The sequence below is a fragment of the Nothoprocta perdicaria genome, unplaced genomic scaffold, assembly GCF_003342845.1.
Source record: "Nothoprocta perdicaria isolate Ctin4 unplaced genomic scaffold, notPer1 scaffold_50, whole genome shotgun sequence".
NCBI classification, from domain to species: Eukaryota; Metazoa; Chordata; class Aves; order Tinamiformes; family Tinamidae; genus Nothoprocta; species Nothoprocta perdicaria.
The window spans coordinates 3,616,452-3,634,219 of record NW_020455755.1 but is presented as its reverse complement, the minus strand read 5'-3'; the positions used below and the strand labels follow the sequence as shown (position 1 = coordinate 3,634,219).

The 17,768-nt window shown below is 42.5% G+C and overlaps 2 protein-coding genes across 2 annotated transcripts; one reads left to right on the top strand and one right to left on the bottom strand.

Annotated features, from left to right (window-relative positions):
* Positions 1–378: 378 nt before the first annotated feature.
* Positions 379–4,017, bottom strand: SLC46A1 (solute carrier family 46 member 1). Its single transcript, XM_026047748.1, has 5 exons — positions 3,763–4,017; positions 2,829–3,681; positions 2,342–2,425; positions 1,162–1,318; positions 379–714 (listed from the first exon to the last, which is right to left on the bottom strand). Exons 1-5 carry the CDS (start codon positions 4,015–4,017, stop codon positions 639–641), a joined length of 1,425 nt encoding a protein of 474 aa, XP_025903533.1. The 3' UTR covers positions 379–638.
* A 2,171-nt stretch (positions 4,018–6,188) lies between these two features.
* Positions 6,189–17,738, top strand: SLC13A2 (solute carrier family 13 member 2). Its single transcript, XM_026047747.1, has 12 exons — positions 6,189–6,290; positions 9,439–9,567; positions 9,929–10,065; positions 10,335–10,537; positions 11,353–11,536; positions 11,702–11,824; positions 12,767–12,988; positions 13,258–13,346; positions 13,954–14,075; positions 15,739–15,900; positions 16,861–16,998; positions 17,495–17,738. Exons 1-12 carry the CDS (start codon positions 6,189–6,191, stop codon positions 17,618–17,620), a joined length of 1,737 nt encoding a protein of 578 aa, XP_025903532.1. The 3' UTR covers positions 17,621–17,738.
* Positions 17,739–17,768: the final 30 nt, after the last annotated feature.

Sequence of the window (17,768 nt, the reverse complement as noted above, 5' to 3'; positions counted from 1 at the left end):
CATAGAGGATCTCTCTTACTTGTGAAATGAAAATCACTTTATCAAATAGTGGCAAGAACGGCACTCCTGTGACCAACTACTGTTTACCACAAGGATTTTTGCAGGAGCCTAGCATGGCCTGTGACATTTATGTGATTCTGTTAGTCACAGTTGGTCTGGAACACCGATCACTTTCCTTGGCAGCATAGCCCTTGGGCTACCTGTCCGCTTCAGGGGTGCTCTGTATATCTCACACACCAACAGCTTGGGAGCATGCTTGGCATTTAACAGAGAATTCCACCCCGCTCCCATCACTAAAAGCATGCCACAAAAACCTCAAATAAAAGAAATAAAGGGAAAAAAGAAAAAAAGGAAAGGAAATACTAACTGGCCTTGCAAATGTCCAACAATAGTTTTTATTCTTGATTAGCTTTCGAGTCCGAGTTTCTTGGGTTTTCTCTCACAGACAAATCAACAGAACATATTTGCAAATCAAGTCCCTACTGGAGCCATGATTTTCAATCACTCAGCATTTAAAAAATGAACAAGGATAACCAAGGTGTCCCTCGCACACCGATCCGTTCTCCAAAGGGAGAACCTCCAGCAGTCCTGGAATGGATGCTGCTGAACCAGCCCAGTCATTGGTGCTGGGTCACTCCTCAGCTGTTTGTAAGTGACATGGAAGAACGTGAGAAGTGACGATATGCAAGGTGCGAGTCCCAGACTTCTATTAACCTAAGAAAGAAAGAACAGAGTTAGAGCCTAGGAAGGAACACAAACTTCTTTACTCCAGGTGAGTTTTAGTTTTACACAGTAACAGAAATGACCCTGCCAGGAGCTGCTAGAGGTTGAGATGCTCTTTTCCATGCAGAGTTTTATAGACAGTACATATAGTCTAACTCCAGAGTCTGGATTCAGTGCTAGAAGTGGAGTGAGACTTTGAAACACCCAGTATAGACAGTTGAATTACTTGGGGTGCAGGTTTATCCCTACAACTCAGATGCTTGAAGAAATGGACTTGCACCTCCACTTACTAGGGCACTAAACTCCCTTCCATAAGCACAACTGAAAACACACCTTAAAAATCTATAATGAACTCCTGTCCTATGAAGAATAAATAGTGATTTTAATATTACAGTTCAGAGGTCTTCCAGCAGAGTTTAAAAATAGAAAGCAAATTACCCAATAATAGCTGCTGGAATAAGAAGAATCAGTGCCCCAAAGAGAAAGGGGAACCCTCTCATGAAGTGCAGAGTAGCAGGATAGAGAGAGTTGAACACTCCTGAAGCCACAAGTGAACACAGCCCTTCCACACAGGCAACAGAAGCAAAGAGAGCACCTGCAAAAAAAAACGATTAAAAAGTTAATGATAAGACAGACCCACCTGAGGAACATCTAAATGTGTTTACCACATTACCCCCTTCAATGGTATTCATGAATCTTTCTGAAATGTTTGCACTTTTGATCAGAAAACTGGTGTCTGCAGTGTATAATGTGGTGAGGCAAGAGCTGTGAGCAGAGGCCAGGCCTGCTGCGCCTGGCCAAGCCAGCCAAAGAGGCCAGGCTCAGCTCCTCTGCAGCCCAGACTACCCCACCGACCTCCAGAATTTGTACCACCAGCACCGTGCAGGGACATTATGTATCAGTTGGATTGTAAATGCCTCAGAAGAGGCTATCTATATCTGTTTATTGCCAAGCACATCTTATCACTTGTTAAACATTAAGTGTAGCAGGACACTGCCTTTTGCAGGGTTAGCATCATAAACCAGGTATCAAGTATATGCCACCATCAAGCTAATGCAAGAAACAGTTCTACAAAGTCACTTCTGGATCCCTCCCATCTCACATCCCTTCTTCCCTCTCTCTAGCTGCAGAGGTATTTCAAGGCAGATCTTAACAGCACATATGGCCTCTTAAAGCAAATTACTGTGGATTGTCCGTGATCTTTCACCACGGTCAATGATATAACTCTCTAACAAGACTGAGCTTCTACCCACTGTTACTGATCTACAGAAGAGAGTTATGCTAGGGGAAATCACTGTTTTTAGCACGTTATAAAATCTATTTTAATTTTTGCTCCTCATGAAAGGTTTGGAAATCAACAGGCCAGGAAATGACCCATTCCTGAGCTTGAATGCAATACTTCTCATCTTGCTTTTTTTTTTCTTATGCTGCATTTTCAAGATGATAACGTCTACAGCAGTGATAACTGACAACTGTTCTAACAAACTAAAGTGTCACCCAGGGCCTCACAGTGGACATTAAAAGAACATGAAGGAGCTAGAGAAGTCTTGACTTCTCAAAGCAGTTTTGTGGCACAGTTCCAAGAGGCCAGTGTTTCAGAATCTGCCTAATTCCTTACCCTGTTCTGTCTCATTCACCAGCTTGGAGAGTTTGGCTCTGATGACTGGGGTGGCTGCCATGGAAAGGAACAGCATCCCATAACCTGTGAACAAGACATGACACATTAGAGAAAGCTCAGCTCAAGCTATAGTGACTTAAACCTCACAGTCTCCAAAGTCAGTTCCATACATGTACAGCCCCTATCTGCTTCTCTCAGCTACTGCTTAGTCCCAGTTCACCCTCCTTTTCACAATTGGTCTTTAGTCTCTGCAGGCATACATGCCACCTGTGTGGCTTTCTGAAAATCTAATGATGTTGAATCTACATGGTTGCAATTTCATCAGTGCTCGGCCAAATTTGCTGTCGGCAAGTCCTAGTTCTGTGGGCTGAAGCAGAGGCAAAGCTTCTTCCATGTGATTTTCTCCCTAGAGCACACTGCTGTCTTGCATGTTCTGATATCTCTAAGTTAATCCCTTGAGATAGCAGCATCTAAGAATTGGCATCACCTGTAAACATCAGTGGAGTTGTAGTAGCAATAGACATCACAACCAATCCAGAAATATTGGAGATGAGTCCTAACTCTGCCACCCAGGTGTCCTCCAGGCACAGCTGCAGCACCCGCAGCCCTGCTAGGCTGCTCAGGTAAGCCAGGTAACTGGCAGCTGAACCGTACCCGATGAGATCAGAAGCCCAGCACAGAGGAGAGCCAAGTTCATACAAAACATAGATGTCCTTGGTTCCAAAGTGTACAGTGACAATAAGAAAGAAAGCCAAGGAGTAGAGCGCAAGCTTCTGCCTGGAGCCCTGGCGTTCTGGAGTGGTGTAGAGCCTGTACACGGCCATGTAATGACTGAGAGTGAAGAGCTTGGCTGGTTTCCGCTGCTTCACCGACTCCTGAAGACAGAAAACAGCATAGAGAGCAGCAGCGAGACTGGCAGCGAACACGAGCCAGAAGGGGTTGATGTACCCCTGGGCTTTGCGCCACTGGCCACCCCCAATGCTGGCTAACATGCCCGCTACGCCGAGGCAGGCCTCGAGCACGGCCACGCGGAACGTGCGCGCGCGTGCCGCGCTGGTGTCGGCCACGTAGGCGAAGCAGCTGGCCAGGATCAGGTTGTAGTCTCCTGTGAGGCCGCTCAAAATGCGTCCAAGGAGAAAGAAGCCGACGTGCAGTCGCAGGTACATGACGAGAAGGTAGATGGCCGCTTGCATGGCCATGCCAACTGCAGGCAGGATGAGCACCGGCCGGCGACCTACGCTGTCGCTCCATGGCCCAAAGAGCGTCACCGAGAAGAGACCCACGAAGAAGCCTCCCAGGTTGATGTAGAGATTCCAGTGGGAGACAAGAGTCTCCACTTCCTAAAAGAAAAACACACATAAGGCGGTGCGACCTGCTTACCCTGGGGGGTCCAACTCTCCACGGAGCCACCCGCTTCCCACCCGCTGCAGGGTGTCGGTGCTGCCGTTGGCGCCGGGGCCCTCGGTGCAGCCATCAGCGCTGCTGCTGTTGCCTCTGCTGTAGCCCAGGTCAGCGCCCAGGCGGTCCCAGAGGTACTGCGTGGCCAGCGGGCCCTGCAGGCCCAGCGACACGGTGGCCAGGAAGAGCAGCGGCTCCACGGCGGCCAGGCGGCGGCCGGGGGCCTTGGCGGCTGGCGGGGGCTCGGAGGCCGGAGGGGGCTCCGGCGGCGCGGCCATGGTCATGGCGGTGGGAGGCGGCGCCGCTCGCTGCGCCCGCCCGCGCCCGCTCCGCCCCTGCGGCCGCGCCGGAGCCCGCGCTCCCTGCAGCCCTACTACACTGGGGCTACAAATCACGACATCATTCAATCTTTAAACCTACCTTCATTCTTTTACTATTATTATTACTATTTTTTAGTCCACAAAGTGCTAGAAGCTGCTAAATGTTACTAATCGCCTTGAAAGCATCATAAATTCCTAGAAATTAGGAAATACTTCCTTTCCACAGACACTTACCGGCTCTCATGCACACGGGCCTTGGCCGTGTTACGAAGGTTCGTGCTGCCTCCGAGAACAGCTCCGCAGACCAGACTCGAGCTGTTCCTTGGCTGCAAAGTGTTTCATTAACCAGCTCTTGGAAACCAGGGCAGTTCTGGGGTAGTGTCAACTGGCATCGCTCCACGGAAACTGTTGAAGGAATGTTAATGGGATACGGCATGCAGGGAATGTTCATGGGATACAGCACTGAGGGAATGTTCATGGGACACAGGCAAATCCTGGTGACAATGCAAATCATTCATTTTGCAGGGCTCAGCTGTGACAGCTTGGAGAGAAAGAGGGTCCAAATGGCAGTGGACAGACTCCCCATGGATGTTGTTCCGGTTGCAGACTGGCCTGCGTTCCAGATCAGGGACATTGTCATTGATCCTAAGCGATGGTGAAACAATATGACAATGAAATAGGTTAAAAAATGCTAGTGTTTATTTGGTATTAAGATTTGTATTCCTCAAATTATCCCCTGATTTAGGGCTTTTAGCAAAGTGCCAATTCTAACCAAAACTTCTGTTGTTCTCAAACCTCCCTTCCCCATATCCACAGCACTCACATTTTCAGCACCTCTCATCCTGGCTAAGAAATGAAATTAGCTGAGTAAAAGTGAAATGATTGTTTTTACATTGTAAACAGCAATTTTGAGTAAAATTCTGGAAAAAGAAAAGTTACAGGTTGCTAACAGCAAGTTCTGAGAAATAGAGTTATAGCTGGAGCAGGTGCTCAAGGTTCACTTGTTTGTAGACCACAAGTGAAAGGCTGTCCTGCAATTCAGTAAAACAAAACTTCAATTCCTGTCCTGCACATTTGTGGGTTCAGGTCATTTGCTGCCTGCATCTTGAATGGCTGTTGGAACAGGGACAACAATTACTAGTAATTTCTCAACAACTGCCTCTTTTATTTTTAAGACCCTGAAACACACCTAGGCTGTGCTTAAAAACCTGAAAGATCATAAAGGTGGAAACAAATAAAAATTAAACATCACAAGGTGCTGCAGTCTAGCCAAGTCTTTCCCAGCCAAACCAGATATAACTGAATGAGGTAGAAAGAGCTATTGCTTTCTTTCTTTGGTCCTAAATCTTTCTTATAACATAAACAACTATCATGTTATTAGGGCTAGTCAAAAATCAGTTCCTCCCTCATTTCCCCTATTCCTTTCAAAATAGGGGAGAAAACAGCCCTGTTATAACGATGGTCTTTGCCATGTAAGGACATGGGTGCCCCTGTTCTGGTGCTTGGCACTGTAAATCCTTTCGGAATAGGGCCACAATGGGACACCTGGTGAGCTCTGCCCTAGTGCATTTTGCTGCCAAAAGAGTTTCTCAGTGGATACTACAAGGATGAGGGGGGGGAAATGTCCCTCGTCTTTACATATGAGTGCAATACATGAGATATGTTTCTAAAATTTCTATTCACTCTTAAAACAAACTTGAACTGATGATAGAGGGAACAGTTTCTCTTTCTACCGGAAAAATAACTGCATCTATTTAAGGAAAGAACTACTGAATGCCAGAACTTTATTATTCATTAGGTAAGGTTCCTAGTAATAAAAGCTTGAACACGGGTTTTGATTCAGAACATTGCAGGATCATTACAGTTGCCTATCTATGCTTAATAAAGCTGGAAGGACAACAAGGAGTTAATTCTCTCCTGGATTTACCAGGCAAAGACTGTCTTAAGAAAGTTCCTGGACTGTCACTCTTTTGCTGTCCCCTCCCTTCTTTGTTCTCTTCCTTCTTTCTCTGATTACAGTTCCAAAAACAACACCCAACCTCCAGAGGTCAATGTTTAATATTTCAGCCTATTTATATAGTCCCTCAACAGACCTCGGGACCTTTCAGCACTGGGCTAGCTCCAGCACCATGGCTGGCGTGTGGCAAGTGCTTCTAGCCTACAGGAACTACTTGGTTACTGTCCTGACACCTATTTTCCTTCTTCCTTTGCCTCTGGCTGTTCCTACCCAGGTAAGAACTTTTAAAAATGGATTTGAGAGCCAAATCTCTCCTTAGAATTGCTCCTTTTCAGTGGCAGAACCAAAGAGAACACGTCGCTTCCTTCTCAGAGGCAGTTACATCATTTGCTGCTCGAACAGCCTTTTCTCTGGGTACCCTCTTTGACTACTCATACTAGAAAGGCATAAAAGCAATATGACCTAGAAGGATAAGCAGATACATCCGTGTGTAGTTTAGAAGCACAGACAATGATATCTATATTTTGTATCTTTTGCTTTACATCTAACTGATTTAGCAAAATACTCTGTGCGCTGAAGCTCATACCTGTGCATGGCAAAATTTTAACCCCTCTGCTGATTTTCTAGAAGTATCCAACCCTCACTCTCTTCTAATACTTTGTTGTTGCTGTTGCTGTTGCCAGACAGGAGAGAGATTTTTCTAGGCTAAATGAACAAGTTATCCTGAAAAGCAACGGGAAAAAAAAAAAAAAAAGAGGATGCATTCCACTCTTTACCATATTCATGTAATGTTTTAAAACAATGATTTAAAATGTAAAATGTCAAGTTTTTGAAGATGTTTTGTTCATAATTCCTTCAGAGAAAAAGTAAAATACAGAATCTTGGAGCAGCTACTACTAAGACACTGATCATACAAGGACTGAGAGCCCACAGTGTCACGTTCTGCTCCTTCTTTGCCCTGGCTCATTTTGTCCCACACAGAACGCCTTCATACAGACAGCTGTAGCCTCTGCCCTTCAGGTCCTTATTCCAGTGCCAGTATCATTAAATAGTTCATCTCAATCTCCCTCTCTCGTCACTGCTCTTTGGCTATCAAATCCTCTCTCTCTCTCTGCTCTCCCTGCCTCCTCGTCTCCTGAATTCCTAACTCGGAGTTTCCTTCCTCCTTCTTCAAGGCTCTTTCCCGACTCCCCTAGCTCCTGATCCTTGTCTTTTTGTGCAGCCTCTCTCCAATTCCCTTCTTTCCTGCTGCTCTTTATCCGAGTATTTCCAAAGTCTCTTGAGAGCAGAGGGCTGCAAAACAGACCAAACAGCCTTGGCTTGAGGTGAAGTGTGGCAACTGATGAGGCATATCCTCCTATTCCATCACTATGCAAATAAAACAGCTTAAACTATCACTTAAAAGCTTACTGAAAAGAAAAACAAAAAAGTAATTTTTTGCTAGTTAACTTCTCATAGACAAAAATAAGTTAACTTACTGAATCAGAAGGGCTCTAAAGCAGCCAGAAACTGAGCTTCCTTGAGGCCACTAAGTTCAAGCCTACTTGCAGTGTTAGCACACAACAGGTCTTTGGATTTGCCTGTGGAATAATTTGGCAATCCTGTTTCAGTTCCTGCTTGAAAATGACTCTCTCGGCTTTCTAAACAATCAGCTACAGCAGCAAGATTGAGAGCCCTGGACGTGTTTTTTTCTCCCCTCAGAGCCTGTAGGAGGGTTTTTGATGTTAGAATTGTACACAGTGATATTGCTAGGCAGCAAAAGCTTGTACTTCAGCATGAAGGGCTAGAAACAGACAATTCAAAGGTAAAAATTTTGCACGTCCCTTCTGTTGAGCAATTAACCTGTCCTATAACCTCATAACACTTGAGACTAGAATAAACAAGAGCAGCCAACACTAGAGATTTCATCTAAAGGCAGAAGAATGAGCAAGTGACTTCCAGGACCACTGACTTGCTGGAAAGTCTTATTCCAGCGCTTGCTGTAAGGCTGCTCACAGCAGCTTGCAAGAGAATAACCCCTGGGCCTACAAAATATGTCCCAATGACCTGCCAGGCTCTCTCAGGAAGAACCCACTGGCTTCTCTTGCTAACACAGAGTGGGAAGAAAAGGATCACCGCAAGGAGAAATTAGTTTCAGGGCTCAGTGAGATGTTTGATTACCGTTTCTATTGCTTCCATTAAAATTCAGGCTAAAAAAAGCAGTTTTTTCTCTCTTCAGAAATCTCTTTTACCTTTACATCTCTAACAGTGCTGCTCTGTATCATCTCCGCTGTTCAGCTCCTCTGCTCATCTTTTCCCTTCACCAGCTCTGTAACTTCTGTGCCATACTCAGCAGTCCCAAGCTCTAAAGCATCAGAAGTCTGATCCAGATGACTGCTATTTTGGCTTCTTCATTTCATCTTCTGTAATCCAGCCATTATGTTTTCTGGGTCTCTTGCTTTGTTGGTTTTATCAAGAATCAGTACACTTGCATTTGTACTGTCCAGTATATTTTAGGGCACATCCTTGATCCAAGATTACACAATCACTTTTTTTTTTTCCCCCTCTCTAAATCCTTTGGCTCTGTGTTGGCTCCCATTATCGCGCCAGTCTCAGAATGAAGATGACAATATATTCTGCAATGGTTTCTTTTTCTTACTCTCTTTACCAGCTCAGCCTTGTGAAATAATCCTTCTAGTTCTGGTGTAGAGTTAAATATTTGCATAGAAAACTTGGAGCTGCTCTCCAAAGCAGAAGTAAATCAATGTTTGATTAAAAAAAAAGTACATGAAATGTGATCACACTTTGCTTAAAAGAAGCAACTCAAAGCGAATAGAAGCTAACACTGACCTGTGACCAGACAGTTTGTCAGTAAGTCTAAAAATCTGATGAAAAATAGATAAAAGTATTTACAGTACAAGGAATCTAGGCTGTTAAAAACAGCTGGGGTGGGTTGGGCTTGGCTGGGCTTCCATCTGGGCAATATTCTGAAGCTTGCAAAGAAAAAAATGCATAAACCTTGACTGTATCAATGACTTTTCCCACAACTTAATCATCATACACAGAAATAAATTAAAAAGAAAATACCTCCATCAGCAGAATCAAGAAGTCTATGCAAGAACTGCCAATCTCTTATCACGAAGGGTTCAAAGTCATCCATTTGTCCTTGAGTTTCTTGTCTTTCCTCATTGAAGGCTCGATCACAAAAGAAATCACTTGGAAGTAGTGCAGCTCCTATCCTGTCAGAACTGCGAGGAAAAGATTGTTGTCTATTTTCTCATTTGATTTGGATCTGCATTGCAAGACAGAAGCGAGAGAAAAGGGGCAGCAAACAGCCTTTCCCCACAATCCTTCATCAGATGATGGGGGATTTAATCATGGGCTGTGGCCCTCTCAAAGCTTAAGTGAGTCTGTTCTTATTGCCTCTACCCTCTTTCTATCAGGAAGCCAGATGTGCTTATGTTATCATATTGATGGCACTATTTTGGTGCACAGAAGCCTTGCCATTGGCAGTCACAGCTTTTTTTCCTGTCGTGCTGTTCCCACTAATGAGTGTCATGGATTCAACAACAGTAAGACATACCTTCCGTGTTTGCCTATGTATTTATTGATCAGCTTCTCTTATTTTGAAATTATGTCCCGAGTGTCTTCTGGAGTGTGATGCAAGCAGTAGAAAATTGCACTATTGTTACCCAGGGACTTATGTACTCTGCATGTACAGCAAACCAGCACAGAAAATCTGCATGGATCTAAAATGAACTCTGGGTGGAGCTGCTAATCTGAAATCAAAACAAATTCACTGTTCATAGTCACTGATACGTTTCGAACAAGATCCTCCTTCAGAAAAGGCCTTTTCTTTAAACTCTGGCTGCTTTTTCTTTAAACTTAGGCTGCTTCTTAGCATTACTTTCTTGCCCTTGTTCTGTATGACAGGTCTGCAGGGAATATTTGAAGGATACCAACATGCTTTTCATTGGGGGGCTGCTGGTGGCCATTGCTGTTGAGAACTGGAACCTACACAAGCGCATCGCTTTGCGCGTCTTGCTGATCGTTGGAGTCAGACCAGCCCTGTGAGTAACAGCCATTCCTAGTCATGAGAAGGTAAAAACACAATTGCTTGAAATTGGAAAAGATAAAAGGATTGCTTGAATCCGACGAGGCCCTGCACATCACAGAATTTCCCTTGCTTGAGTTATTCAAAGCAGACTAGGGTCAAATTACGTTCTTGATCACAATTGTTGGGATTTTCCAAGCCTAACATTTGTAACCAAAGCTTTGTAATAAGAAAGTCATTGCACCTCTGAGTTCTGAGCTGGCTTTTCAACCCTCCGTATTTCAGACTGCTCATGGGTTTCATGATTGTGACTGCCTTCCTTTCGATGTGGATCAGCAACACTGCCACCACGGCCATGATGGTGCCAATCGCGCAAGCAGTGCTGGATCAGTTGCACAAGTCAGAAGCAGAGCCTAGCCCAGCTGAGCAAGGGTCCGAAAACATCAACAAAGCCTTTGAACTGCAGGAAGAGCCAATTAAATCCAATGGCTCCAAAGCACCAGAGCAAAAAGGTGAATGGTTTATGTTCTTTTTGTTTTCTGATTGGGATAACGGAGGGTGCCTTGATGCCTTCTTCAGTAGAATTTAGATACAACTATAACTACGAAAGAGGAATGCACCTAAGCATTCTATGGAACAGAGCATTTATGATGCTCTTCCATGAATCAGATAAAACTGTAATAAATTTAGTGCGTAAATTATCAGATAATCAGGAATTCCCGAGGGAAATTTCTTGGTCTGTTTTATGATGTAAGGTAGGATAAAGATTTTAATGACACTTCTAATCCAAAGATATACGACCATGCAAAAGTATCTCTTCACTGGCTACCTTTCCCTTTTCTCATCTTTGAGCCTGATCAGGTGTTTCTGACTGTGAAGTACAGTGTCCTTAGTCAGATACTGGTACACAATGAGTTACCTCGAATCCATCTCCTACAACTGTGTTCCACCTTCCTGAATTCTCTTCTCTCTCCTCCTTTGTGAAGTTCAGATATTGCGCTAGTTCACTGAGATTCCTTGATCCCCGATTCACTGAGAAGGTTAGCAGGATATTTGTACATTATCACACATTCCAACCTCATGTACTTCTATTTTTAGAAATATCTTTCAAAAAAAAAAAAAAGCTGTCTTGTATCAGGACAATCAAAGAAAATAGGCTTAACAGCAAAGAATTAACAATGGCAGCACTAAATTAGGTAAATTTAGAACTACTGTGTCCTAGTCTTGATGTACTGCATAAGATCTTTTCCCAGACAATCTAACTTTTGTACCTCTTTTTTTCTCCCCATATCTTTGGACCTAGGTGATAGTCACGTTATGACAGTTGAAGAAGACATGAAACAGAGAAATGAAAAACTTCTGGAGGAGAATCACAAGAAATTTTGCAAGGGGATGTCCCTCTCCATTTGTTACTCATCCAGTATTGGAGGGATTGCAACTCTGACTGGGACAACACCAAACCTGGTACTGAAAGGACAGGTTGATGAGTAAGTCTGGTTGAATTTGGGATAACATACTCAGTAGCTGCCTCGGAAAATATCATTTTGGTAACTTAGTGTGCTGCGCAGGACCTCCTCTTTTCTGAATCAGCAGTCATAGACACAGAAGAAACTGCAGAGTTTTGGATGCTGACAACCATGTGCATTTTACAGGCTCTTTCCTAACAACAACAATGTGATCACCTTTGCCTCTTGGTTCTCCTTCGCTTTTCCCACCATGATCCTGTTACTGTTTTTATCCTGGATTTGGCTGCAAATACTGTTCTTGGGCTTTAAGTAAGTACACTTTACAAACTGTAATGCCGCTGATTCTTCTGTTAAGTACTCAATATATATTTTAATGTAGTAAATCTGACAGCAAGTTAAAAAAGGGCACTCATCCATGACAGTCCCGGAACTGCATACTAGGCACCTGCTAAAATGCTGCTTTTTTTTTTCTCCAGGGAACCTGATCAAGTCCCAGCTAAATATATTCCATAATATACCAAATATATTCCAGAATACTCCATAATATACTAACATATTCCAAAATATACCTCTTTAGCGCTCAGTGGAAATAGAAGCTTTAACTAAATATAACCTATTTTGCAGCATTTTTTGTCACACTCTCTCTCCAAAAATATGTTGTGCTTCAAATCAGGAATGACAACACTCCATTAATTGATTTCTACACACAATCAGTAAATACTGCTATGATGACAGTTGCTTCAGACCTGCAGGATTAATATTGTGCCAGTTCTCAGCTCTAGTCAGCCCATATGACCAGCTTGTACTACCTACCTGTTTAAAATTTAGACCATCAGTTTTAGGTTATTGCCAACCTCTTTTTTTCTAGTGGAAAAAAACATTTGCAAAAGCACTTTCTTATTAAGTTCCTCTTTAAAAAGCAAACTTTTTTTTTGTAATTAAAAAAACTTGGCAAAAGTTTACTCACTGGTGATGATATTGCCTTGTCAGTCACGCTAGCTTGTCATCATTTCCCATCAGTGCCCAGGGAGTACAAATTTTTATAAGGTGAGCTTCTGGTGTCAGGAAACTTCATTCATCTCAAGAGCATGTAGCACAGTGCAGTTACTGTCCTACAGATGTTGATGTTATGATAATTTACATATATGCATATATATACATATATATATGTCAATATAGCTGAGTTACAGCATTTAGATTCTTGAAGATATCTGGCAAATTTCTGGTATCTCTTGTCCATTTCCTTTCTAGTTTTCCAAAGAATTTTGGTTGTATTAAGAATGCCTCTGCAAAGGCTAAGGAGCAACAGGCCTACAACATTATCAAGGATGAGCACAAGAAGTTGGGCTCAATGAAATTTGCAGAGATAACAGTTTTGGTCCTCTTCATAATACTGGTACTGCTGTGGTTCACCCGAGACCCTGGTTTCATGCCAGGCTGGGCAACTACTCTCTTCAGCAAAGATGGTACAAGGTATCACCACTTTTCCTTCTAACTCTGAGCAGAAGTAAAGCAGGAAATCCTAGAAATATAAAGTATAGTCTGACTTCTCGCTTCTCAAATCATATTTCACCTGTATTCCCAGATGAAATTACCACTACTTAGTCTGCGAACAAGCCTTGCTCTATTATCATATCAAATTTATATGCAAAACTTTCACTTATTATCATGCTACCCTGTTCTTTCAGTTCCCTATGCATCCAAAACAGTATTAGCCTAATTTTCTGTCTGATCTATTACAGCTTTGTCACTGACGCTACTGTTGTCGTCTTCATTTCAATTTTGTTGTTCATCATCCCTTCTGAAATTCCTAAATCCTGCTTCCATACCAGTGGTAGAGACAGACAGCAAACAAGTAAGTTCACTGAAGGCCTCAAAACTCAAGTGTCAGAACAGAAACACAGGAAGTTTCATTACATTTTAGATGTACAAAGGAAATTTCAAACATTAAACAAGATTTCACATTGCACTTCCTGCATACTTTTGGCTAGATGCTTTAGGTTAGGCAAGGTATATATCACATAACAGATCTGTTTCTTGTGACTGCACTAAGTGGAAACTCTTATCTAAGCAGTGCCTCAGAGATCAGTACATTAAAGGGTCTGAAGCCAGATTCCAGAGGAGAGAATACGTGACTTAAGAGAAACACATACACCTCTGAGGATATGTTTCCATACTTATAATCCATTCATACATTTAGTTCACCTTGTTATGCCTCTTGGAACAACAGATTATTCATTAGTATTTTTGCAAGTCAACTTTAAAATCTTTGTTGCTGAGGCTCCCATCACTTCCTTTAGGAGATAATTTCATAATCTAGTTGATCTTGCTGACACAAAGTTTTTTCCCCAATGTTCAGACTAAAATCACTTCCCACTCACAAGTTCTCTTTTCCACGAAGAATGTAAGAGGGCTTACAAAGTCTTTTTGGATTTTAGACAGCAAGCCAAAGATTGCAGTACCTGCAACTCTCCTGGACTGGAAAACAGTTCATCAGAAAATGCCATGGAACATTGTTTTCCTGCTGGGCGGTGGCTTTGCCTTAGCCAAAGGCAGTGAGGTAACATTCCTGTTCTTACCTGAGCACTGCTTGGCTGATTCCTGCACACTTCCCAGCTCACATTGTGCGTGCTCTTCTAGAACAGGAGAGGGCACGCTGGTCGCAGCAAACGAGCAGCTCCGCAGGCACGGGCACCTAGACAGACTTCAGCCCCCTTAGAAGGAATGCTGTGGTCAGAAGAGCAAATAATTGCTGCCTGCACAACCAGTCAAGGCAGCATAATTGACTATGTTTGTAGAAAAGTAAATAATGCAGAAAATATCCCATTACCGATTTCATTCAGCAAAACTTAGTTGATATGGCAAAAATGAGGTGTTAATGTGCCCAGGAAGGGTTTCCAAACCATTTCTAACAAACTACTCAAGGAAATATGACTTGAACTAAACAAGTGATGCACAGCTAGCTAGAAAGCCTTAGAAAGTGTATAAAAATGTCAGGCTGTCACACTGATATACTTCTGCAGGCACCTGTGAGAAATGCAGTGCTACGATTCTTTTTTTCAGTAATGGAACAATACATTTATTAAATCTGCAGACAACAATCACAGTAGAAAAATTTTCAATCACCTGGGAATACTAGTTTAGAATTCCAAGACTTGTAAGTGTTGCTATAAAACAGAAAATCATGATGCAACTTAAAATGGAAAACAGATTTGAAAACAAACAAGCACCTGGAACTTATAAGTAGGTGCATCCTACATAAGACATGCAAAATTAAATCTTTTCACACAGGACTGGAAAGTCCTCAGGTACATTCACATATTAAGTTCTGGAGAGCATTCTTCAATGACGTGTGGACTATATGAATAAACCTTACAGGAAAGAAATAAAAGTTATCAGGGGTCTAGGAAAAAAGTGTTGGAAAAAATGAAAGATTCTAGAAATGACATTTATTTTTTCTAAGAAGTCATCAAATGCATAAAAAGCTGTGTCAAAAAGGAAGACAGTATACTTTTTTCTCTTCTTATTTTGGCTAGGACAAGTGCTAAAGGGCTTAATCTGCAGTAAATGAGATTTAGGTTATTCATTAGGAAAATATTTCAACTATAAAGATATTTAAGCACTTGAATAAATCATTTGGGGAGATTTTTAAATCTTTGGACATTTTTAGCTACAGATTGGAAAAACATCCGTCAGGATAATTTAGGTATGAATTTAGGTAGAGTCAGTTCTGCAGTAAGGCATAGACTTAGACAAGTCCTTTCAAGACAGATTTCAACTCTCCTGCAAGACACAACTTTTCAGGGTTAGAAAAGACAGGCTGAGGTAGTTGAGACATTAAATAAAAGGGACACAGAAGAGTAATGTCTACAGAAAACATAAGAAAGCTAAGCCATAGCGCATAAAGAAGCAAGACAGGCATGGTAAGGATATATCCTCCTAAGAGAAAGGCTTGAATAAAAAGGATGCCCAAATTATGGACTGATCCAGAAGAAGAGATTTTTAGGAAAGTACGCTGTATAGGAAAGTACATTGATTTTTATTTGCCCTACTGAAATACTGTGTCTATACAAGCCTCTATTTTTTCTGTAGAAAGCAGTTTGTATAAGATTTTCTAGTAGAACAGAGTGGGGAACTGGGAGGGAATTGAACTGGACAGTGATGTGGGAATTTGTTCTCCAGCCTGCTATCTTGAGAGACCTCTTCCTTTACCTTCCCAACAGGAATCTGGTCTGTCTGCATGGCTAGGCAACAAGCTGACTCCTCTGCAGAACATCCCTCACCCAGCTATTGCCTTCCTCTTGTGTCTCCTCATTGCTGTTTTCACGGAGTGCACTAGTAACGTTGCCACCACGACCCTCTTTCTGCCTATTCTGGCTTCAATGGTAAGTTCCAGTGTTTCAAAATATTTCCTAAGAACAGCTTTCAAGTCTGCTCCAAATATTTACCCGCTCAGTTATACAAACTAACTAGTTGACAATGCCAAGCATTGGTTCATGTATTTGATTATGAGACCATATTTAAAATACACATATATATGTATATGCATATATATTTGCACATATTGTATGTTTAGTTCAACATTTCAAAAATTATTGCAGGTGAAAAGTAAAGAGATTAAATTCACTAGACTACTAGATTTTGCCTTCTGGCCTAAACAACCTCATGAGGTCACTGCCAGCAGTACTTGTTTTTTTCCCTATTTATTCTGGATAGAGGCATCAGCATTTGCTTCCCTGCAACATTCCATTATTGTATTTCACTCCAACTACCAACCTTCCAGAAGTCTCTGTAAGGGTGATACCATTAGTCAGTCCCTATGACCTAATTCAGACTTTTGCATTTCCACAGAAGACAGCAGTTCCTGGGGTGGACATATTTCTGCAGTATGAAATCCTGGTCCCAGATTGAATCTGAATAAGCTACATTAAAACCTTTTTTCATAGGCAACGGACTCCAACTACCTAGTAAACTTACCGCTCATCTTCAGATTTTGGGCTGCCCTATTCCCATCGATAACTTAAATTTGTTCTTAACCAGTTTGAAGTCATTTTACATTTGCTTTCCCGGTTTTAGAGTCGAATACAGCCATTAAGATTAATCTGTACTGCAGCAGTGATCAGGTTCCACAATTAGGAACACAAAGCACTGACCACAAAACCAATTCTTGCTTTTGCTGCATAAAGACCTTGAGCAGAAGTTTTTAATGTAGAACCAAACTGTGAGTGGCTACAGCACTGGTAAAAGAATGAGGTTTCTGACATGGACAGTCTGAGACTTTCCTCAGATTTCTGTGCATTTTTTTTGTATCAACCAACACCATCTTTGCTCTCCTCCCTGCACAGGCTCAAGCAATCTGCCTCAATCCACTCTATGTCATGCTGCCCTGTACACTTGCTGCATCACTGGCGTTCATGCTCCCGGTGGCTACTCCTCCTAACGCTATTGTCTTCTCGTATGGACAACTCAAGGTTATAGACATGGTGAGCAAAAGCAGGTTTCTTTTCAGAGATCTCATCGATAGCTCTTCATCTTCCCATATTGGTTCTTCTTGAAAGAATGCTAGAAAAGTGACTACTCTGCTGAAGCCAAACAAAGAACACACCAGTGTGAATTAATAGAGGGTCACTCTGTTCTCAGAGCCTTACTGAATATGCTACTGAGGACTTAGTACAGCAGATTTTCTGTTGGAGATGTGAGTAAAGGTCAAAGAGGCAAGACAGAAAGTTCACAGAATATTCAAGGTTGGAAGGGGCCTCTAGAGATCATCTAGTCCAACCTTCCCGCTCCAGCAGGCACACCTAGAGCATGTGGCACAGGGTGGCATCCAGGTGGGTTTGGAAGATCTCCAGAGAAGGAGACTCCACAACCTCCCTGGGCAGCCTGTTCCACTGCTCTGTCACCCTCAAACAAGCCTAATGGGCAGGGAAGGAAAAAAACAATCAGCTCAGCTGATCATCCTTTCTCTTTATAATTTAGGCTAAAGCTGGATTTGTACTGAACATCCTAGGAGTTCTGACAATAACTCTAAGCATCAACACCTGGGCTACATCCTTGTTCCAACTGCAAACCTTTCCATCTTGGGCAAATGGGACTTCATGCTAACGCGAAACAATGAAGAAACCAACAATTCTGCCTGACAGAACTGCAATGTGAGCAAGACTATCATCTGCAGAAGAGCTGGCTGAGATGGTCCATTCTGTGGGAGAGGACATGCCACTTACAAGCAAAATCACTCATTGGTAACAGCAAT